Below are 23,565 nucleotides of genomic sequence, written 5' to 3'. Positions count from 1 at the left end.
TAAATTTGACGAAGATGCTTCGTACAACAATGTAATCGGGTAGTCACGACCGTTGTCCGCAGCAACAGTGAAAAACTCGCAATCTAAAATGGTTTGTCGCATGCGCATGCTAGCGCAAACCCGGCATAATTGCGCCCCAAACTCGCCCTTCTTCCCGAAAGGTCAACTTTACAACAATGCAGGGCAACATTAAGATATGTGTCAGTATATTCTGTATTTAAGAGTATTTATAAAGTATTTACAAGAATAAATACCCGAAAATTGGTATTTAAATATAATTATAAATACATTTTTCAAGTCTGTATTTAAATACAAAATATAAATACATGTATTTATATTTTAAATACTATTTTAATTACAATGTATTTAAATACTGCCCATCCCTGCTACACGCACATCAGGTACCTATCAGAAATTCAGTGCCCAATTTTCAACAGAAACACATCATAAATTCAACAGAAACTGTCAAGAAACACATCATAAACTCTACGGTAACTATCAAGAAACACGTCAGAAACTCAACAGAAATGTACTCATCAGATACTAATCAGAAACGCGGTGGCCAATTTTAAACAGAAATACATCAGAAACTCATTAAAAAAGTCATCAGAAATTCTGATGAGTGTGATGTCAAAAGTCAATGACTTTTCTTTAGAAACACATTAAGATTTTTTGTAAGGCATGCTGCCGGCCAGAACAGCGCTACCGTTTCTCGGAATGCGCGGTAAATACCCCTACTTCATGGCGTGAATGATTTTCGAACACATGCAGATGGCCCAATACCGAAGTCAACATCGTTACACTGAAGCGAGGCATGGCCAGCGGTTCTGATGTCCCGGTGCCCAAATGTCACTGTCGTCTGCTATCTCCATGTCGAGAATCGTACTCGTGCCCGTTCCACAACCTATCCGACGGTTCCTCTACTCTCAGGGTCACATGGTACAACTCTGTTGCGTGACCAACTCCTACTCGAGAGTTAGTTGTGGAACGCACGACTTGTGCTATCTAGGTGGTGTTGGCTGTGGCTGTTGGCGATAGATCGATGTGGCGTCACCGAAAGCCCAAAGAAGAGAAAAGCTGACTATTTGATAATGCATTGCAGTCGGACGAGATGCATGATATTTTTGGAAGAGTGCAGAGGCATTCTCGGTCATCTAGAAGGCGTTGGATGACGCAACACCTCCTAGATAGCAGATGCGCCTGCGCCCACGTCACACGGCGTCATACTAGGAAGGCCTGCTGTGGATGCTGCATGGACGTTAACGAAAGAGCGAACAAGAAGAAAGTTCGAAGCAGCTCGCAAAGCCAGGCTAGCCTCCGTGGATGACATAAGCCAACACCTCCTAGATAGTAGGAGGCCTGCGCACTATGTCACACAGGGAGGCCTGCTGTTACAACTATTGATGTTACTGTTGATGTTAATGAAAGAGCTAACAAGAGAAAAGCCCAAAGCAGCTCGCAAAGCTCACGCAGGTCTCCGTGAGTTAGGTAGGGCGCCGTGCTGATGCTCTCTATAGGAGGTGCTGGCTGACGCAACCTATTATCTGCATCGAGAATCTGTTGCGTAGTCGGTGTGTGTTCCTCTGTCCCGGGGTTTTTGTTTCTAACGTGGTTAAACAGCTAGCCCGCATTTTGTCGCTTCTCCACATACTCAGGAAAATTGCCGCTAGATAGTTTCATGGGACGCGCTGTTATGTCGTGTCGTGCTTTGTAGTGACATAGATGGAGACGTCAGAATTGGAAAGGATTACCTGCTAGCGGCTTCCTCGTCGTCAGCGGCGAAGTAGATGGCGTTGGATGTGGTCCCAGGCGATCTAACGACTTTGAAGGCATGTTCAGCACCGGCTTCCACAACGCGGCTTACCGACACCGCCTCCAGCATGACAGCTCCAGAGAGCTCTGTCGCCTGCAACAGGAGATTCTGGACTGAGAAATAGGCTCCGCGAACCGAGAGATTACATGAACGCTACAACGGTTGTAATGAAGAAGAGAAAATAATCACGAATAACAAATCAATCGCTTCGCCAAAAGCAGTGTACCTTCTGAAGCTCTTGCTGTAGAAAAAAACAAGGAGATAAGGAAATTTTTTTAAATGTGCGAGAGGCTGGTTCCTGGCTAGCCTGCGTCGGTGGAGGTCGTTTGTGGGCAACACTGAGTGGCGTAGCCAGGGGAGAGGGGTTCCAAGCCCCCGACGCACACGTTTGGTAGCGCTTTTGGGAAAAGGAAACTAGAGTGAAATTCTCCATCCCCCCATATATGTAGCTCCCAGAGAAACCACCCCGAAATATTTTTCTGACTACGCTTCTGGCAACACTAGTGGGCAGACGTCCCCGTGCATGCACTGCATTCTCTACGTGCCTCGTGTTCGTTCTACTTTCATATAGTTCTTACGTCGATTATTCGTCAATTAGCGAAAAGAGAGGTGGGTCGAGATGGTGTTTCAAAGCATGGAACAACAGGTCAATTTTGAAATCAGGTGTCACCTACTTCTTCTTTCCGAAAGATGAACAACGTTGCCGACTGTGGGAAGCAGCGGTGCGAAAGGAGAGATAAAAAAAAATAGCATACAGTAGAATTTGTTCCGACCATTTCGGAACCGAGGTGTTCGACATCAGTGCACATCGCATACATGAGCTCGGAATATCGAAAGAACGAAAAGTACTAGCGAGTCATGCTATATCCTACGCAGCTTCTGGACTCACCGAAGCCGCCTCAACATGGCACATACATCATACAACAACGCATAGAGGTATACTAGATCAATTATGATATTTTCTATCGTGTCAATGGACACATGTCCGCTAGATTCAAAACTATATACGGCGTAGATCGTGCTATGAGGGAATTGGCTGACCAAAGTTCCTCTGCACCAAGCAATACTCCTGCATAGACGTAAAAAGCAGCATACGTGCGTTATGGGCGTCCTGTAAACCAGTGTCGTACGTATCGCCGTTACAGTAATCGATACTTTTTCGCTATCGGAGTGCGTATCGCGATACTTTTTTAAATCGGTATCGGAATACTTTTACTTACGGGATACTTATCGGTATACTTTTTACCCGAGTAACGAGTATCGGTATCGCGATACCATATTTCGGTAACGGGTACAACAGTGCTGTAAATTGATTCATTAGCAATATCTAGTATGCGAGCGATTCTGAACGTCGGATCCTTCGGATTCCTCAGAATACAAATCGTATCTCGCGTTGTCAACTCGACGACATCGATCAAAAACGGAGAATCGCCCTGTGTTGCGAATACGCGTACACACGCACAGAACCGTCCAAATGATGAGCTGCCGCTGCCAATAACCTTCGTCTGTGTCTGAGTATTCTCATCTCGAATCTTCGCCCATGCTGTCGTAACCCCAACAACACTGAATATCTTCTGAATGTACGAATAATGTCCTAACGGATTCGTACCTCAGACTGATATTTCTGGGATGTCCATCGAACGTATGAATCCGTTCAGACATTATTCCATCCATAGGATATTCGGTGTTGTTGGGGAAGGCTTCACTTTCGGGAGCATCACACCCTGTACGTCCGCCGTGACATCCCGCATGCCCGCTGCATGCATAGTGACGTCACGCTACCTGCGGCGCAGTTGCCTTGGGACGGGGAGATTTTGGTTCCCTCCGCTCCACATTCGGTTTGATTATTTCACATTTGAGGCAGATTTAATTACACAAGGAGGAAACGAAGGCTATGGAAGGTATTTGAGGGGGGTTATTGTGGCACAACGTACAATATGCAGCTTTTTTTTTCTCTGATCGTTCCGAAGCCTCCTTTTAAATCGGCTGACGGGGTATTGGAGGAGATGAGCTATGTTATCCTGTGCCACTCGACGGTATTACAAGGATAACCGGCGGACGAGTAAGAAAGTGTGAAATAAAGGGAAAGAGCATAGAGAAGAGAATAGAGCGAGTCAAGAGAAAGAAATAGAGAGAAATGTGAAAAGAGAGAAAGGTAGTTCACTAATGAATAAGCTTTACATGGCCTATGCACTTTTCCGAACTCCCCGTAATTTTTTTCTTTTCTTTTTCTTTTTTTTTGCTGGAAACGGTTCTTCCTGTTGAGAAACTAATATGGCAGAAATTTTTCCGGACGAAACTGCTCCACGATGAGAGTCGCGCGCCTCAAATTTTCTTCCGCATTCCTCCTCTCCCACGCGCATTCTCTTATGATTCGAGTAACTATTCGTGCTGTTGTCACTCTTTTATACGTCACCGGTGTTGCGCAACGCCAAGCAATTCCCACAGACAGGAGTGTGGCGCCCGCATGTCGCACCCAGAAGATTACAAGGTCTCTAGTCGCGTCTTTCCAATACTGAGACGCTGAGGACTGAGGCATTTCGTTTCTCTTCGTTGCAGGCGTTCTCATAACACGCAATAATGAACAGCTTTTTGTGTGTGAATCGTTTGCTGCACTCTGGCCATTACGCGACGGTAGCGTTGGCAGGTATGACATGTGAGCTGTACTTTGTGGCCGAATGTAACAGTCTTCTTCTCGGCGGCCGATCACACCAAAGAACGCTAGCAACCTCCTCCGTGGTTACGAGGTTTTGCTATGAGGCTATGAGGTGCTGCTTAGATACGTGGGCCTTTAGCGATTCACCGCAACGTTGTATTGGTTGTATCGCCGTCACCGATGGAAAGTGTCTGGTGGTGGCCTGGCCTTGAAATTATATTTACGTGTTGGTAGTGGGACAACAAAGCAAGTGCGTTGTGAAGTGCGGGGCTGTGATCTCTGGAAGCTGCCCATCTTTGTTGCCCGATTTGTTTGTACCGATTACAAAAGTAAAAAAAACTGGGTGGCCTAGTGTTTGTTTTGCCTTGCTTAAATTGTGATCTTCAAAGCAACTCCGCGCTTTCAAGCGATTCTGAGTTACTCTGCATTTCGTGGTCTAGAGATGCGGCGGGCTGGCCGTATTTCCTTGCGTCTAATGACTCGTTGTTTGCCTAAGAATGTGTTTGTTTCGCGCAAGAATTTGTGTTTTATGAGGTAATCAATATTCAGCGCGCCGTAAATCTGAACACTGCCTAAGAACCATGCCTACAGAAACTCAAATGCAGCGCATCCGAGATTTTCATAAGCACATATTAGGAATTTAGAGTTCATTACAGAAAACAAGACCATTCTGCACATCGTATTTATTTCTGATTACTGCTTGTTGTTTCACACATTTATTGTTCAACCAGGCTAACCATACTGTGTAATACATCCGTAGCCAACCCCCAAGACTGAGGGATCTGAACGTCGGATATGGAGCTGATATGCGGCCAGATGCATCGGGCACAAAGGAGGCATTGCGTGGCACATATTCCCGGTTGCGAACTGGAGTGCGGGGTACTGAAAACGGCAAAAGGGAGCTGTGGTAGTATCGGTCCATTGGAATATTTGATGGGAGGCCTTGGGTGACAGGAGGTCGTTCAGATGCTGCATGATAGAGGCGCAGTTCGGGATGAAGCGGCGATGGAAATTAATCATCCCGAGGAACTCGCGCAGCTCCTTAGGTGAGCCTGGAAGCGGGAGGTCACGCACGACTTGTACCTTGGTTGGAAGGTGGTGAATACATCCTATTTGACGCGGTGTCCAAGGAACTCAACTTCCTCAACCGTTAAACAAACCATGGATGGTTAATAAGGCCGAATTATTTTAAAGGCTCAAAAATTGTTGTCGAAGTTGGTCATAATGGGCTTCTGGCGACGGGCTTGCAACCAGTACGTCGTCAATCGACGTGAAGCAAAGTGAAGGTCCACGAAGCAGTTCGCCGACGAAGCGCTCGAATGACTTTGCACCACTGCTGGGGTCAAAAGGCATGCGTTGATATTCAAAGAGGGCAAAAGGCGTCGTCATGGTCGTTTTCGGAATGATGTGAGAATGCATGGGGGATATGGTGGTAATCTTTTACCAAGTTGATCCTCGGGAATGTGGTGTTGCCATGCAAGAACGCGGAGCAGTCGTGAATGTGGGGTATGGGGTAGCGATATGGGATCGTGACGCGGTTGAGAGTGCAGTAATCGCCACAAGAAAATGAAGAACAAGCGACCTCTTTCCGACCCACTAAGAGGGACCCGCTTCGGCTTTCCGGTTCCCACATTTCCCTGAAAGATGCAGGGTTCTTCACACTTGCTAACAGCCTTGTCGAAACGGGCGTGTACCAGATAAGCTGGTATTGTCTCCGTTGGGAGGGCCAGCGAAAGCGCTGGAAATGGAGTCGAAGTGGGGAAGAAAAGCGCGGTCAATGGGAATCTTGGGGAATTTGATATTTCACCTGTTTTATCTCATCTTGAAGATGGTGATAGGGTGGGGTAGCGTCGTCCTTGCGACGTCTTGGAACCAAGGGGGAGCTTCCAAACGGCGGAAGCGAGGCCCTGTACTTCAACCCGCAGGTCGTCGCAGTTTGAACAAGTCACAGCAGGGTTAGGCAAAGTTGACAGCGCTGGCAAAGACTGTAGCGAAGCAACGGTGGAGGGGTGAACGAATGTGGAATTGGCTTCCATCATTCTGTCTGTGACTTCGGAAAGCTCGCTGAGACGAACGGTCGCAGAAGCAGACAGACTAAAGCGGACAGTGGAGGGTAGGCGTTCAAGAACGAGCGGAGTTTGCGTGCGGTCACCTAACTCCTCGGCCGTCAGTAATTGTCGCAGGTGTAATTGTTGAGACTCATAAAGCCGCTTGATGAGCTCGTGCTTCAAGGTGTCCTAATAATTTGATTCTGGAGGATTGATAACGATGCCGATGAGGAGCGCTGTCGATGTCGAAACGATGAGGTGGGAGACGTCCGGATATGATATTGTATTTTGTCTTTTGGCTAGTGGTGCGTCGCTTGGTTAATTCTGCATCGACTAAGACGAACCATAAGGAGGCAGAAATGAGCCAGAATCCAGCAAGCTTGAAAGCTGTGGTGATGTTCTCCAGAGATGAAACGGGCGGAGCCAGCTCAGGGTGGTTGAATATGGGTGGTGGCCGCCAGTCGGTGAAGGCGAGCATAAGCGTAGCGACGGAACGAGTTTGCACGTTCGAAGATCACGTTCGACTCAACAACTGTGGGAGCTAGATACGAGCGACCACACAGTCGGAAAGCCAGAGTACAAGTGACCGTTTACTCCGCGAGGGCGGGAACGATAACGTTCAAGAGGATCTTCATGCTCGTTCGGGGGATATGGCAAAGGAGCATCTCCAAAAGTCGTTTATGTCCTGTCATCTTTATTCTTCTGCCCAGACTCATGCCTCTTCAGTATGGAGTTCTCCACCAACTTGCCTGCGTTTATGTCATATTATGAGCAAGCATGAATAATTTTGGTTGCTACAGTATGAGCGATGCGTATAAGGTGACTAAAGACTCAAGCCCTTTGTGCAAGGTCAAGCACTCCGACGCGGAGTCGGGATATTTCACGAGCAAGAACGTGGGGCGCTCTGGTTCTACGAAATCGGGGCTGTCAGAGGGCTACGTGCAGCACCCGAACAGGACTCGAAGCTGAATATCGAAATAATTGTGTTTCAATAATTGAAAAGAAGTGCCAGCTTTCCCCTGGACAGCCCGGCATTGACCATACTGCTGGTTGCTTTCAAGGAGGCGTCACGCTCAAGATCGTCGAGAAGAACAGGTAACCCACTTTTTCTTACATTGCTCAACAGTCGCCCGAAGCAAGTAGCATCATGTCAGTCCACTGCATGGTCAGCTGACGGAGCCATTTCAAGAGATAGAGCTTGTATAACGTGTACAATTGCGTTGCAAAGCACATGTTAAGTTACATATCGTAGGATGAGATGACTAATATGAGAGCTGCGAACGCAGCAGCATGGTGACAGCTGGGTTCCCGATGTCAAGGGAATTCTGAACGCATGCGCTTCAACCACCCATAGCTGGAAAGAAGGACAGGCAATTGTATTTTTACGTTGACGATGGTCCTTACACGCTGAGTGTGTGTCGAAAAACACTCGATCGTAGCTTCTCACATCGAAGGTTTGGAGAAGACAAGGTGCGAGAAAATTGTCCCTCAATGAATCAAGTAGTACTGCACCATATTTAGGTATTTTGCTGGAAAATGCCGCTAGAGCTGATGTGAGTTCCCATCGCTTCTAGGGAACAAGAAAGAGGGATTCGGGGTCAGTTCAACTGGATATGGCAAGTCCATGTTTCCTCATCGCAGTGTATCAGTCCATGAATATCTCAGAGTTTGCGAACAGAACGACGTGGTTCGTGAAACAGGGTTCACGTATATGACCGGTGCTGCTTAAGGTCTGCCACGTCACCTATACTGGTTACCGTTCTTCTTTAGTGCGCCATCAAGTACAAGGTAGCCATAGATACAGTGAACTGTGCTAGAGTCGTTACGATTGAGATGAGAAATACAGTATAGTGCAAGCCTTCTTATAAGCAGACGTCGTCATCTCAACTCATCTCTACACGTATGCTTGCTAATCAAGTTACGCACTCTGCATCATCGCAATTATATGACGATCAACCTTGGAGGGAAATAGCTCCATTGATTGATTAATGCTGGGCGTATGATCTTCGGATTGCGCTAAAAACACCCTCTGGGGTGCGCCGCGCGTGCCCCTCAGTAGACCTACTTTGGTTATCCCTTTGACCTGCATCGCAGCTGCTGCATATTGCGCTGCCAGGAACTCACCAGTTGTAGAGCATATCGGAACAAGGGAAGCTAAGTTCGTTCACTGGGCTGTAAAAGCCACATCGAGGCGCATTCGATGAACTAATGCGGCATCTTCACGAGAGGTATGTCGAGGTATGCGGAAAGCGAGTTCTGGATCAATTCTGCTCGGCTCTCCCCAAATGCAGTCACCGCGGTGCTGTAGAAAATCTAGAACATATTCTTCCCCATTGCTCACACTACCAACCTTCCCGTACCGTACTCTCCGGATCCCTTAACGAGATGTACTCTCGCCCGCTCTCTCTCACAAAATCGTTTGGTGCGACCTCATAGTACGCTGCACTTTGTGTTTGCGGGGCAGAGGGTCGGAGGTGACGTCCAGGTGAGGACTAGGTCTGCCTGCCTGGGCTGCTGTCGCTCTAAAAATTGTGTCGGCACGATGCGCCCATGCTGTGCGCACAAAAGTTAGTGTGTGTGTATATGAATAAATATAATCGTGTGGCATGCCAGCATACCCTTTCTGTCTTGTACCAGTAGAGGCGGTTGTCCGTCTTGAGCACGAACCATCGTCGACACCAGCGTTTCCCTGCTCCGCTGCTGCTCAGTCTCTGTAGGTAGCCCCACATGATCGAAGGGTGTTGCTTCGTCTGCGGTGTCAGCACATGGCAGGTTCGCGCTAGTTCCATTACCAATACCTCTGTCCCTGGAATATTCAGGGCATCAGTAACAAGTTGCATATCACTTGCGAGAAGCATTCGATGAAATATGCTTATGCCCATTTTCTGACAGGTATACTTTAAAGCAATTGCTTCCTAGAAGAACCGCTTCACTTTACGTTATTCTCGTTTTAAATTCCGTATTAGCACCGCGAAGCAACTGGTGCTATGAGCGGCATACAGACGTGGACAGATGAAGAGAGGACAACAGGAATGAGTGGGGGAACAGTGCTTGCGTCGATTGCGTAATTGGGTCGAAGCAACTTCAGCACAAGTAGCGTATCGGAAAATTTTACGACATGTTCCGTCTGTCCGTCCCGTCCGTCCGTCCGTCGACCCGAACCCGTTCTTGAAGTCAGCTTTACTGATTTTTCGTTACACTAAAGCTATGCGTCCTCTGCAGACTTCATGGGGGAACCGTGCCGACATTTGTCTGGAAAGTCTTCGGAAAACCCATGGAAAATCTCAGACAACCGGTACCGCGATTCGAACCCGTGTCACCTCCCAGTCTCAGCGTAGAAAGCAATCATCCTAAGGGCTATGCCACGGGAGCTCTATTTGCGCGACGTTGGAAGAACCGGCTCGGTGCAGAAACTGTATACAGTTCAGCACGGCATACATGTATTGCAATGGGGCTGACTGGAGCAACTTTACTACATAAAAATATCTGCTACCACAATGCTTCATCAGAGCAATAGTTTCGAATTTCTAAATTTTGTAATAAATAAATAAATAATTGAAAGCATATGGCCCGAAAACGTAGAACAAGTTTCCGACTTGCGGAGCTGCACTGTACTGTACTGTAAAGCAGCAGACAAGCATGATATGCCGGTGATGTGACTAGAAACTTTGTTGGCTTCTAAATACCATACGCGGAACCATACGACAGACAACGCGCTATCAATATTTTTAATTTCCCATGAAAGATGCCGCGTAGTGGAGCGGTGCGACGCCTGGTGTCAAACAACTCCCTGCACAGCGGGCAACACTGAAAATTGGTATTACACACTATTACATCGGAACTTCGTCATTTTAGTACTCATATTATTAGTTTTCCTGTTTACCTATGCGTTCTGAAACCCCTGTTAACAGTTTAACCTGTTAACCCCTGTTTTTGCGAAGTAACCCAGCGCTGGCCGCTGTTCCATGGAGGCTCTCCCTACTTCTCTGCTGCGCCTGCGCGCTCCTTCTGTTCGCGGCCTCTTTCGAACGAACAAACTCTCTCTGTGAAACTCTGTGAACAAACAAGTCCCGACGCTGTCTGGCTTCTTGAACGTCTGACACATTTTCAACGGCTCAGCATTTCTTTTCAGGTCACTTATCCGTTTATCCTCAGATGTGGATCGTTGTGTGGATTGCAAGGGCGGATTTTATGGTGGATTATGGTGGATTGTTATGTCGGGCCCAGTGTTATACGCATGCAATGTGGCTGCCGCCGTATGTGTCACGAGTACGGATTCATTTGGAATGCCTAGTACAGTGTTGCCCGTAATCTTTAATTGTAATTTTCTAATTAATTCCATCGTCGATTGGAATGAAACTTGCGCAGTTTTTGTCCTGGTGGCTTGGACTATCGAATAGCCACACTAAATGACATTTGATCGGTGCTGCTTTACAATACCTTTAATCTGCATCTGCCCATGAATTAGATTTAATGGTATTAAGTATAATGACCACTAGAAATGCTCCTCTGTCGACAGCCTGACGTCAGGTACTCACTCTGCGGGTAACGAACACATAAGAAATTTCCACAAATTAGTTCGTCCTTGAGTAAATGCAAGTAGTATGGCGTCAAAGAATGTACGCTCTGAGCCGTTTAGTTCGCTAAAAGTCGTCGTCTCACTGAATATTGCATGAAAATGTCGGAGCAGGAGCAGCTTACAAGCATTCCCAGTACCTGGAGCATCAGATCCCGGATATCGACTTTAGCTGTCGCCGCAAAGAGGTAATTCCTCCGCACCTCCACGTCCTCTCCCTTCATGCAACAATCTCATTACTGCCGGACGCGGAACTTCCTACCATGAGCTCATCTTCTTGCTACGAAGGTGTACCCTCGTATAGTGGATCTCTCCATCGCCAGTGTGTGATGGAACTATCCACTCTGCCACAGCGAACTTACCGGCGTGCGCCAGCTTAACCACTTCAGAATGAGAGGCTTCCAGAACTGAGATGCCATTCAGACTAATAATGATGTCACCCACTTCGAGGCCACAGGTTTCTGCTGGGGTTCCTGTAGTAGTGGAAAATAAAACAAAAAATAAGCGGTCACAGACGGCTTATGATGCACAGTATATATCGAACTTCTCACACAGGTGAGAGAACAAACAAGTATCCTTTTTACAGTGTCCGCGAAGTGCTCATTAGTGGACGTTTGTTAAACTGCATTTACGCGATAAGTCCGTAGCTAAGTTACATTTGTCGATATTTTGCAATTTTATCTTACAGTGAGCTTTATCTATCTCGTATCTCGTATTTTTATCTAATTGGAAAGTTGGTATTTAGTACGCTTTCTTATTGATGGCAACTTTGGCTAATTGGGTCGAAGCGACTTTAGCACAAGTAGCGTATAGGAAAAGTTTACGGCACATTCCGTCCGTCGTCCCGAACCCGTTCTTGAAGTCAGCTTTACTGATTTTTCGTTACACTAAAACGCACTGACTATAATGTCTGCCAATGTCGACATCCGTTGATTGTTTCGTCCGCGACAGTAGTGGAGAGAGTGAAGGAAGCAGTAGTAGATGGAAGCAGTTATCCCGTCGCCATCACCATCACAAAGGAGAGCGGTCGCCCCTTTCCTTTCCATTCTTTCTCTTTTCTCTCTCTGTGGAATAGCAAGCCGACATGCAGTTTGGCTCACCTTTCCTCCTTTTTTTCCTTCTCTGTTCAAATAAATATACCACACCGCCCCGTCGCCCGTTAGTCATTATCGTAACGTGGCTCTATAATGCCACCGCATTTAAGAGCGTTTAGCAGATCAACTGACTGGTTTTGCCGAATATTCATTATGTTGTCCAGTCTCTCTAACCTCACACAGGAACACAGAGCGACAATACCGAAACAGCTTGTAGACGTCAGCAGTGTTGACTGTATTCATGTAACTTGAGCGCCGTCACTCACGTCAGAGTGAATGAACAACTACTCTCTTTCACGTCAACCACTTTCAGAAGCTTCTACACGCAAATCCTTTGCCGCCTTCTGCGGCAGAGCGCATTTTCTCGCTCGGAACATTATGGATCAAATGGATCCGAAACACCGCTGAGGCACGAGAAAAATAGGACAATAGTTCTTCATTAGGAAAAGAGGCGATAGACAATTCAGTAAGTTGCAACAGCGTAACCCCCTGCCTTTAGTGCATCCCTATCGAAAATTGTCACTCTGCTGTGAGAAGCAGTTTTCTTTTTCTTCTCTGTCTAATGGGAATAAGACTTCGCATTAAGACGAAAGTACGGCGCAGACACTGAACTTTGTTGCTTCAGCGCACTTGCCGGTGTGGGAGAATAAGTTGCATTTAAGGCGGTTCATCTGATCCCATTATTCTCCCATCATTTGACAAATATAATCTACAAAAGTGGAACCCTGCTCTTACAGAGGCATCGAAAAAGCTCAGAACGGAATTATTACCGTAGGTTCTGCAAATAAGCTCTACCGTTGGATTAAGTGACACATTAGACATGCTACACTTATAGGAGCTTTTCCCTTAGGACTACGAAGCATATAAGGCAATCAGTATGTCCCAAGTTACTACGGCAACATTTTGGCTTTGAGAGGCGGCAGTCGCATATTTTGGCTTTGGAAGTTTACGTAATCCTGACACAAGTGTAATATACATATTTCTGTAGTCGAGGCAACAGACAAGATATCTCAGAAACTAAGCGTTAGTCTAGGGCTATCCAATCGGCGTGTTGGTAAGATACCATGTTCGAAAAGGAGTGGATATATAGCCTGAGTGGATATACTGGGTGTTTCAGTTAAATCCCCGGGCTAAATAATTCGCGAACGGGTGCACCAATCGAAGAACTTTCTTTTTTACAAGTATCTATCCGATACCGCCTACAAGCTGCGCACCGTGTGAATGAGTGGGAGGCGCTCATTATTTAAATGAAAATTCAAATGAGTTTCGTAAAAAAACAAAACCTGTAAAGCAGGGCACTGTCGGCATTAAAATGGGTACTACCCCTTTTGGGACCTTCAGTGGACAACTTTTAGAGAAAGATCTGCTACCGAAGCGGTCGTTTGTTGCAGTAATTAGTTAGTTTCGGTTTACATATTTTGTCGCGGTTGGTCGCGGTGAAGCGCAAAAGGACGCTCTTTCACTTCCTTATCCACCAATGACTTACGTCGTTGCACCAATGAATTACGTCCTTTTGCGCTTCCCCGCGACCAGCCGCGACAAAAATATGTAAACCGAAACCAACTAATTACTGCAACAAAAGACCCGCTTCGGTGGCAGATTTTTCTCTAAAAGGTGTCCACTGAAGGTCCCAAAAGGGGTAGTACCCATTTTAATGCCGATAGCACCCTGCTTTAGAAGTAGCGTTTTTTCACGAAACTCATTTGAATTTTTATTTAAATAATGAGCGTCCCCCCACTCACTCACACGGTGCGCAGCTTGTAGGTGGTATTGGACAGACACTTGTAAAAAAGAAAGTTCTTCGATTGGTGCACCCGTTCACGAATTATTTAGCCCGGGGATTTAAGTGAAACACCTGGTATAGTGGAAATGCTATCGAGACTTTCGGGCACGCGCTTTGTACCATGTCCGTCTCCTGTGTCTGTGTTTGCACTCCTTTTCGCCCATGACGTTAGAATACATCCGAGGAAAACCGAAAAAACAAGAAATATAGATTTTTGTCTTTATGACTACCTTTTTCAATGGCTGATACCACAACCGGTCGGCTTCCGTGGATACGGAAACCGAATTCCCCGTTGCTCTTCTGTATGTGAACGGTCTTCGTAGGTTCTGGAAGAAACGATTTTTTGTAGTTAAGTAATTTTACTGTTCAAGCAGTAGTACGCGCTGTCCATCTTCTTTCGGGACATCAATTACCAGCAGCAATGTTACAGCCCAATCGTTTATTATACGCGCAGTTACGATGGCTGATGAGGAATTGTCGCTTTCATAGCCCCCCCCCCCCCCTCACCCCCCACTCCCTTCGGGAATTTGTAGCCAGGTTTCCTTACAGTGAGATTAGACAGTTTGAAATATGATAACGTCGAAGGAGCTAAACAACCGTGGGAAACGGAAGCATACCTATTGATTACCGGTCGAGTGCGCTAAACGATCATGCCACATACAGTCGCAAGACGCTCTTTCATGTGAAAGGAAGACTCCGGGACAATCTGGAACTATTATAGCAGCTGTGTAAAAAAAGAAAAAGAAAACAATACGAAGATCGACTAGCGGATCCTCTGGAAATGCGTTAGCATAAGCCTCTGGTTCGTTCTTGTGCTTCCTCCTTTCTGCTTTGCTTATTTTCTTTGATTACTTGTTTTGCTTCATCCTTTCTCTCTCTCTCTCTCTCTTGTTCCTTCTTTTCTGCGCTCCTTTTGTAATTCGTTTCATTCTTTTTGTTTCGTTCCTTCTTTCGCTTCATCTTTCCTCTTTTGTTTCTTTTCTTTGGTTCCTTGTTTTTCTTCCTCTTTATGCATTTCCGCGTTCGTGTTAGCGTTTAACTTAAGGAGTTCCCGTCAGGTGTTTCGAAAGGGTTATGCAGAGGCATTTCCAAGGAATCCACGAATGGATCTTCCAAAAGTTTTTGAAGGCTTTCGCCACCCCAAGTAACGACCCAGAGGCGTGGCTTGGTAGACGTGGTCCACGCACGTTCCTGGGTCAGTGGAGATGGAACCTTTGGGGACGGCAGAACGGACAAAGAACAGAGAACGCATATCTAAGGCGAACTGGAAGTCTTTCACAACGCCTTGGTTGAAGTCTCCTCCCATGAGAACATTCTATCATGTGGTTTACAGCGGTTGCCGCTTGCCTGTGTGTAATCCCTGGCTGGAGGTACACAGTAACGACGTTGGGGTCTGTGGGAAGGCGTACAGCACAGGACTAACCGTATTCGTGAACGTTGCTGCGAACCTCTCGAGGTATAACCAACGGGGGTCACTGCGAGAGCTTCGCGGCCGCGCCAAGTGAGTCGCCACGGTAGTATCGATTGGGGCGCCATCACTTCGCAAGACTTCATCACGAAAACAAAACCCGCCTTAGTAGGTGTACTTCTTCTACAAAAACTGGACAAAGTGCGAGCCTACGTTTCTTTGAGTAAACTCGTTCTCTTCGATTTAGAATATGTGTGTCACGTGGTCACATTCCCTCAACCGCCAGCAAGCAATCCGAAACTTTGGGCGCGAGCGAGCGCGAGCTTTGAACCGTTGACCGTTGGAGAACTTGGAGTGGCAGCAGCGGAAGGTGGAAGCTGGTGCGTTAGTGTGCGCTTTGTATCAGCCTGTATTTTCGAAAGTAAGCAACCCTAGAAATATTAGGCGTTATGGTGAATGTGCCTGGGTGGGTGCGTGAACTGTTGTGCGATTTTGTGATGATGATAGACATGATGATGATGACAGATGTGATAGACACCAGTTCAGGATACACGGATATACTCCAAGCAAAAGCGCACTGGTAAGAATAAGAATATTCGTATCTCTGCGAAAATAGTTAGGACGTGCAGAAACCGGAATTGCAGTATTCACATTTGATCGATTATTTTCAGGTCCTCCGAGGTGCAGAACACCGAAATTGCTTTCCCGGAAGCGTTGTGTACATACGGAAATCCACATTGACATGCCAAGGAACCTGGCAAATATATAAAGACCGCCTGAAAGCCAATCTTCATGACACTGGAAAGCAAGTCACAAAGCATGCCTCCTCCAGAAGAGGCCTGTCGCGAAGAAACCATGTGATGTGCTCGTTAGCTATGTAATTATACTGTTTTGCAACGCTTGTGCAGCGATTTCAAGAAAAGTAGTAACATCATATTTGCATATCTATGAATAAGCTTGATGAATACAGTATTTCCGTTCCAATATCTGTGTTTGTCACTTTCTGACGTCCACCTCGTAAACGAGTAGAATAATTAATGAAAGGCACAGAACCGCAGCTCACCGCAGCTCACTGCAAAGAGCTCCGCCATGTTGGATAAGCATAAAAAACAGCGTCCTCAGACGGATGCGATACCCGCCTCCCTATCCAAAATCATAGCGAATGCGCATGCGCAGAATTGGTCTTGCAACCACTGGGGCGCTGCTGCTGCCCGGAAAACGTTCCCATTGGAGTGCGGAGGTGGCAACTCAAGCCTTTCGGTTTCCAGGACGTTTGATTCCACTGATGTAGGAGAAGCCCTTGATTTGGATGGGCACACCAAAGTCTATCGCAGTCTCTGAGAGTCTAAAGTCGCAGTCTAAGTCTAAAGATAACATAACTCGCGTGTCGTTTCCCGCGGTCTTCGTCGTTTTCGTTCAAGCTGCTCCTGTGATAGTATCTCCTTCCTTCTCGTTTTTCTCGTGTCTGCAGATGGACGGCGCCGTTTTTCCTTTGACATGATCCTTCTAATGCTCACGAATTAATAAGTTCGATAGATTCTTCCGAAATGAGAAAAAAGTTGGTTTGGCAGTCGGGGACTCGTTAGTTGCCAACAGAGCTGGGGAGCTCAAAACGAAACCGAAACTTCTCTAGGTTCCCTCTCTTACCTCCTGTGCCATGCGCGACGTCACCGGTAGCCCCTTGTTGGCCACCAGCTGTTTTTCGGGCACGCGCTTTGTAACTTCATGCCACATGGGTGACCAGTCATCTGCTTCATCGATTTCGTTCTAAAATATTTGTCAGCAAAACCTACCGAAAGCCGTACACGAGGAATACCGGTGGGGTGAAGCCTACTGTTGCTGGACTGCTTTTCCGTGGGGAAGCGCCTAATCACTTAAAGGAAAATATTCCTTTTCTAATTATCTGCGCCACTAAAATATCATACTATGCGGATTGATGTCGTATTGTTACCTCAACCTGTTACTTGTTTCGTGCGGAGTATCCCTTTGAAGGTACCGCACCGCAGCAGACAGACAGGTTATGTTGGCGGCGTAGTTTAACTGGTTGTTGCTTGTGAACCCAGCACAACAAATTATACACGTGACAGTGAGCGGTAAATATATCGAACTCGATTGTAAAATTGATGTAAAACGGCTCGCAGCGACGTCAAGCGAGGGTTGAGCTGTTCCTGACTGGCTTGCTGCTCATGACAGCTACGTAGCCGACATGTAGCCGAGTTCTTTTTTTTATATAGACACAATGTTATGCGCATGCAATATGGTTCTGCCGCCATACCTTATGAGCACTACGCACTTGGTGGCGACTTAGACCACGAAGTAAGACTAGGAGATGAAACTTCACACTCTCCCGCGACCAGATAATGTACGAGGAGCGCGCGCTCCGCGCGCCAGCTCACAGTGCTGTCTGCTGCACGAGGACGCAAAATTTGCCAAGCATGCAGTAACGTGATACTGTCGCTTGTCCGGCGGCGTTATTAAAACATGCGAATTAAACGCTAGAAAAGAAGAAGAAGATGAAACACTTTCTCGATCATCGTGCTCCCGTCGCCTGCCCAACAGAACCGAGAGACGAGAGAATGAAATTGTTTTCCGCTGATTTCGCTAAACAAGAAGCACTATGTAGTTGACAAGCGTGACCATTATTGCCAATACAAACATCGTTCACGTTCATCAGTTTATCTTCATCCGTAGAGGCTGCCATACGACTCGCGAAAAGCACTGCTTTCCCCATAGCTATCCATGCAAAAGCGCATAATGGAAGACAGTGCCGCCCTGCCATCCGTCGCGTAAAGTCAGCAACTGCCTTTTTTCTCTCCCCCAATGTTACAGTCTCTGATCGCGCGCCGGCGCTTGATTCTATGGACAGAGGTTTGCATGTAATTTTAAATTTAAATTTTCTATAAAAAAGCTACGAGTAATTGAGACGCAGATTGTGACGTAAGAGTACCGATGGCTCTGGCTATCGACGAAATAAAGAAAATCAATTAAATAAAAATCGATAAATTTTCTGAGATTGCACGGGGCTACACTAATTCCAGGGTGCTGTACGGGGGTTAGACTAATAAACATTTAAGAATAAATACTTTAAGAAAACTCTTTCAAAATACACTGTTTTACAATAAACCGCGTAAAATTCCCGGATAAGGAATCAAACGCGCAAAAATCCCCACCAAAAAAATTATCGCTGAAGATTCCACCACGAAAAATATATCGCTGCAAAATATATCGTTAAAAATAAACTGTCTCAAAATATATCCTGTACTCCAACACGACAGTAGGTGGTACATATGTATCTCTAAGCAGAGGATATAGGAGTACGCTGTAACATTGGTAATTTTTGCCCTTGCTAGCACTCACACCCTACCTAGTGGACTGTCATGGTTGCCATGTTTTTTCTCTGTGTGTGTGTGTTGTTGTTGCAACGTTTTCTTTTCTATGTAGAAAGGCTATGCATTATATGCACGTGTCGCGTTATTTCGCTTGACAAAGCATCGATAGTAAGTGTGACAGTGTTGAGCGCTCGTTCGTTCGTGGATGTGTGCTGAGTTCACTTTACAAGTTTGTTTCGCGTATGTAGTATCCAAGTACGAAGTATCCAAGTATACTCATCTTAGGAGTCCAATGAAATTGGCCGACTTCGGGACTATTTCTCAAAGCGGATTGTCCATTTCACGCGCGGCCATACCAGGTGACTGTAGCAGACGCAGGTTGGATTTGGGGAGATTCTGAATCGATTTATTTTTAACGATATATTCGTTCGTATCCGTGAATTCCTTAGCGTTTTTATTTACACGGGGATATTTCAGCGATTATTTTTGTGCGTTGATTTTTAAGCGTATATTCTGGGAGATTTATTCTTACCAGTGGCTACTTACGCGTTTTTTTTTCGAAAGATTATTTTTAAGGGTTTCAAACGGGATGCACCCCAGCTTTACTGCTTTGTAGTACTTTAGGCCATGTTGAACATGATTATGCAGTTAGCACGTTTTCAAACATGTTCTTGGACACCTCGGGGCGTTTTTTTTTTTTAAGCTTTCGTGTTCGAGGCCCCAGAACGATTTTTTTCGAAGTAACTCGGTTAAAAGTAATCACTTACTGAGCAATTGAGCAGTAGCTGTAACTCACAACTCCCTCTCAAAGTGCAAGGTGAATACAAGTCGGTGACATGTAGTGAACAGAGAGGCGACAAGTTTGCAGAATTAAAGAGACAAACACGGAATTCTAAAGTAACTGCAACTATAGTTGCTGTCTTATTGGAGTCAGTTTTACAGAATTCCTTATTTATCTCTATAATTTCAGAACCTAGTCGCATCTCCGTTCACTACCTGTCGCCGACTGGTATTCACCGTATAGAAGTTACCCTCTGAGATAGAGTTATGAATTGCAGGTACCGCTTAATTGCTCAGTAAGTGTTTGTTGTCATCAAGTATGAGGACTACCCATGGAGGTAGCCCCTTTTACACGGCGACTCATTTTAACTAAGGAACTTCAGTCCCTTCCCCATAACAGCTCCGTCACTCTATATTTCTTCCTTCAATAGCCTTACCGAAGCATCGGTGTGCAATGCGCCTGTACATTTCGACGCTGGCTTTCCGGTGAATCATGCGATGCGTAATGGTGGTGTATTGCCGACAGAACTCTTTCTCGGACTCCGTCGAGTCCGGGGAGTCGCTGCGTTCGTCCGCCGATGGGCTCGACGATGAAGAGGAAGATGAAGATGAACCCGAGCGCATCGCCTCTGCGAGAAAATGGTGCGACAGATTTAGATGTGGTGCAGACGGCATATAAAAACGGAGATCTGGGTCCACCTTGCGCAGGACCGACGTAGAAGGGACACTTCTGCGCCAGTGTTCACTGCACGACGTCTCATAAGAGTAACAATTGCTTGCTTCGCGTCCGCTTTGGTGAAATACGTAGGGTGCGCCGGTACGACACGTGCCACAGATTTAGAGCCATGTGATTGATTGATTGATTTAGCGACACGTAAGACTCGCGCAGAAGTTGTTCGTATACTGCAATCAGGCCTTGTTTGGGAAACACGCAGGGAAGACACCCAAATAGCACATTGAATTGTTAACACAATTGAGCGTGTAAATATTCTCCTCTTGTAAACAACATCCTTTTTTCCGAAATGTTTGCAAAGCACCTACCTAAAAAACTGTTTTTAACGAAACAGATCCCGCCGGTGTGATGTTTTCTGTAGGAAATGCCCTTTGAAATGATGCTCTTTGTAGGATACATAATTTAGAAGAGTGTTGTACAGAACAGCTTTCTGTATATTGTGAAACAACAAAGATGTGTGCCACACGAGAATTGGTTGACGATGTTGTGAAAGCCCGAAAGTTAAATCCGCGTGTCCAAGAAGATCGGACGAGGACCGGTGTGAGAGTGATGTACCCAGTGACGTACTGTAGAGGACACACGGTTGTCTAAAATCAGCACTCTGTGGTTTATCTCATCGCAAATCTCTAGGTGTTGCAAGACTATTTCATTCGAGTAATAAACACGTACAGCACATGGTCCACCTTCAAATACAACATTGGCACGACACTTTTCAAGCGCAACAGAGGAAATATAGGGCGGCGAAGTACTGACAGGCGATTTTAGCAAACCGTGTCCCGAACAACACGGTGTGTGGCACAATTTAATCATGTGCACCGCAGAATGTGGAACGTTTTGTGCATGCTGACACATGATCCTGCCCTGGACATTTTCGTTTTTTCGTTCGTACGCTACGTTGTTTTTTGAGCTCCCCGACGGAATAAAATTATTTTCTTTCTCTCCACTCTTTCTTTTTTTTTTCTTTCCCGAGCTGTGTCTGCTACGATGCAATAAGTGAACATTACCGTGATCGATGGGGACCGTGCTGTTGTGTTAGTTTTGTTTCTGACCGACATAGCCTGACGAAGAATGTGGCTGCTATTGACGTCCGCAGCCTTACGCACACGTTCATATTTTCGTTCTTCGCGTTCAGCCGTTTCCGTCAGATGTTTCGTGCGCCACGGAAACGAATACGGCTCCCTGTAGAGGAGAAATCTCGCTTCCATGCCGCGTGCAATTTGGAACGATGAAATGAAGTAGAGATGTTTGGGAAGCGTAAGTTCCCGATACGTATAATCTCCCGATATATTACTGTCGTCTATACTATTTGGTAAGTTCGAGCAAGTCAGTACCGATAGCCACAGTTGCTTCGCGACGCTAACACGGAATTTTAAAAAAGTGAGTACCATGGCAGTGTTAGTTCAATTTAACAAGTGCATGTGCGAAATGCATCGTTCTGTTTTGAAAAAAAAATGTTTACCTTTGCTTTGACGTGAAAGCCTCAACATGTAAACCAGTTTTTCTTACCAGTAGGCGAAGTAGGTGCAATAAATGATTTTTTTTTCGCAGTTAAAGCAGCATATTTTAAACCTGATGACAGCATTAATAGGATTAACGGCGCAGGCATTTTCGCTATGTAAACTGAGAACGCAAAAAAGAGAATGTTCAGTTCATGAAAGGACAAACACAGGACCTAGGAGGATATTTCAAATTTGAATTACGACTCCTGTATGTATTGTACGATCGGGAGAACGGAAACTAGAAACGCGCTCTATAAGATCGTTTCCTTTTCCGCTACTCTTAATATATTGGCGCATTAATATACGAACTCGAAGAGCTCTTACCCGTAACTAAAGCAGCGCACTTTTATGAAACTAATCTAAGGAAGCGTACGTGGATTTATACTTTTCCTGACCAAAAGTAATGCCTACTATTTGTACATCGAACTCCGTTTCGTCCGTTCTGCAGGCGATCATACATCCGAAATAAATGGTAACCTTCGACGTCTGCGATCTGTACTTCCGCTATTTTCCCCGACGTGTAATTCGATGAAGCGCGAGACTCGTACTTCTGTCTCTAGACGAAGTACGTGATTTCGTTACTTTGAGTGTGGTAATAAATTGTGAAACATCTAGTCAACGTAAGGTTACGAAGATCGTTTCGTCTTAGTTACTTATCGGCATCGATGTACTAAAGGTTATTTTATAGTTACTTAGCACAAAAGGCGTTGCGCCAATGATTTCTTCCAAAACATCAGAGTATCACTGTCGCCGCGATATCGCTTGATATGCTCGACGATGATGATAGCTCGACACAACGTTGTATCGCAGAACTTTCATGCACAGACTTTTTCACAGCTTTCAGCGTGTAAAAGGGTGGTTTTTTTTTTCCTTTTTGATTCCACCTCTTATTTCTTATTTCCTCTTTTCTTATTCCGCCGACTCAACTGACTGTAATAAGGGCGTCAAAAAATGTGTTTCCGGAACACTAATCGGAAACAGTGTTTTAAACTGGAAAACAACCCCTGAAACGGAGTTTCCTGTAGAATGGCGTTTTCTGTAATTTTTACAGCGGAGTGGCGTTACCGCGTGAGGCAATTAAGTTCACTCTCCGAGATGCCGTCGCCGCCGTGATCTGGAAGATCTAGAGCACATCCTCCTTCTTTGCCCACACCTACCAACCTTCCCGAAGCACACTTTCCGGGGTCCATTGATCAGCTGGATTCTCCCTTCCTCTCTTTGTCAAAATCGATTGGTCCATGGCCAAATCCAGCAAACCAACGCTCTGCCCTCAAAGCACTTCTGACCTTTTGGGACACCGTAGGTCTTGGGTCCTCACTGCGAGGCGACTGAATATCTCATTGGCCACATTATCACCAGGAATGGGGCAGAGTATCGCCCCATGGCGATGAAACTATCCGCTCATCATTGTAAAATAAAGTTATTGTTGCTGGGGTTGCTCTGCAGAATATGAAACTGTGCTTTACTTTTAGAGTACACCCTAAAGGGATACACCTCCACAGGTATATGTTGCTTACTTGATCACAATAAGGGTGTTTCACAAAATGCCTTACAAAGGTGTGCGCCATTGGACAAGATACGTACACCAGAAAGGTACGCAAAAGTTACTATGCTATCTATCTGTCTTTGTTGGGCTGCGTTTGTTTAACTCATAATTTTATGCTTCACTGTTGTGTGCATGGCTTTACGATGACGCCACGCGGCCTCGTAGCAGGTAGCCATCTTGATGTACGCACATGTTTAGAAAACTGAAATTTGTGACGTCATTTGACTAGAATTTCTACAACTCAAACGCTATGCTTCTTTTGCGACGTCGCTTGCCTCCGCTCAACCTGCGACGTGCGGT

At 45.9% G+C, this 23,565-nt stretch overlaps 1 protein-coding gene across 2 annotated transcripts in view; it reads right to left on the bottom strand.

Moving 5' to 3' along the window:
• Positions 1–23,565, bottom strand: part of LOC135388268 (uncharacterized) — a 543,978-nt gene that overhangs the window by 34,460 nt on the left and 485,953 nt on the right. For both annotated transcript variants that reach the window (XM_064617697.1, XM_064617698.1), the window contains 5 exons: positions 19,925–20,116; positions 14,201–14,296; positions 11,456–11,566; positions 9,136–9,323; positions 1,752–1,906 (listed from right to left, as the gene is read on the bottom strand). In XM_064617697.1, coding sequence (XP_064473767.1) covers positions 1,752–1,906; positions 9,136–9,323; positions 11,456–11,566; positions 14,201–14,296; positions 19,925–20,116 — 742 coding nt within the window. The remainder of the gene's footprint in view (positions 1–1,751; positions 1,907–9,135; positions 9,324–11,455; positions 11,567–14,200; positions 14,297–19,924; positions 20,117–23,565) is intronic.

This window comes from Ornithodoros turicata, chromosome 3 (assembly GCF_037126465.1).
Source record: "Ornithodoros turicata isolate Travis chromosome 3, ASM3712646v1, whole genome shotgun sequence".
NCBI classification, from domain to species: domain Eukaryota; kingdom Metazoa; phylum Arthropoda; class Arachnida; order Ixodida; family Argasidae; genus Ornithodoros; species Ornithodoros turicata.
This window is presented reverse-complemented; position numbering and strand designations above follow the sequence as displayed.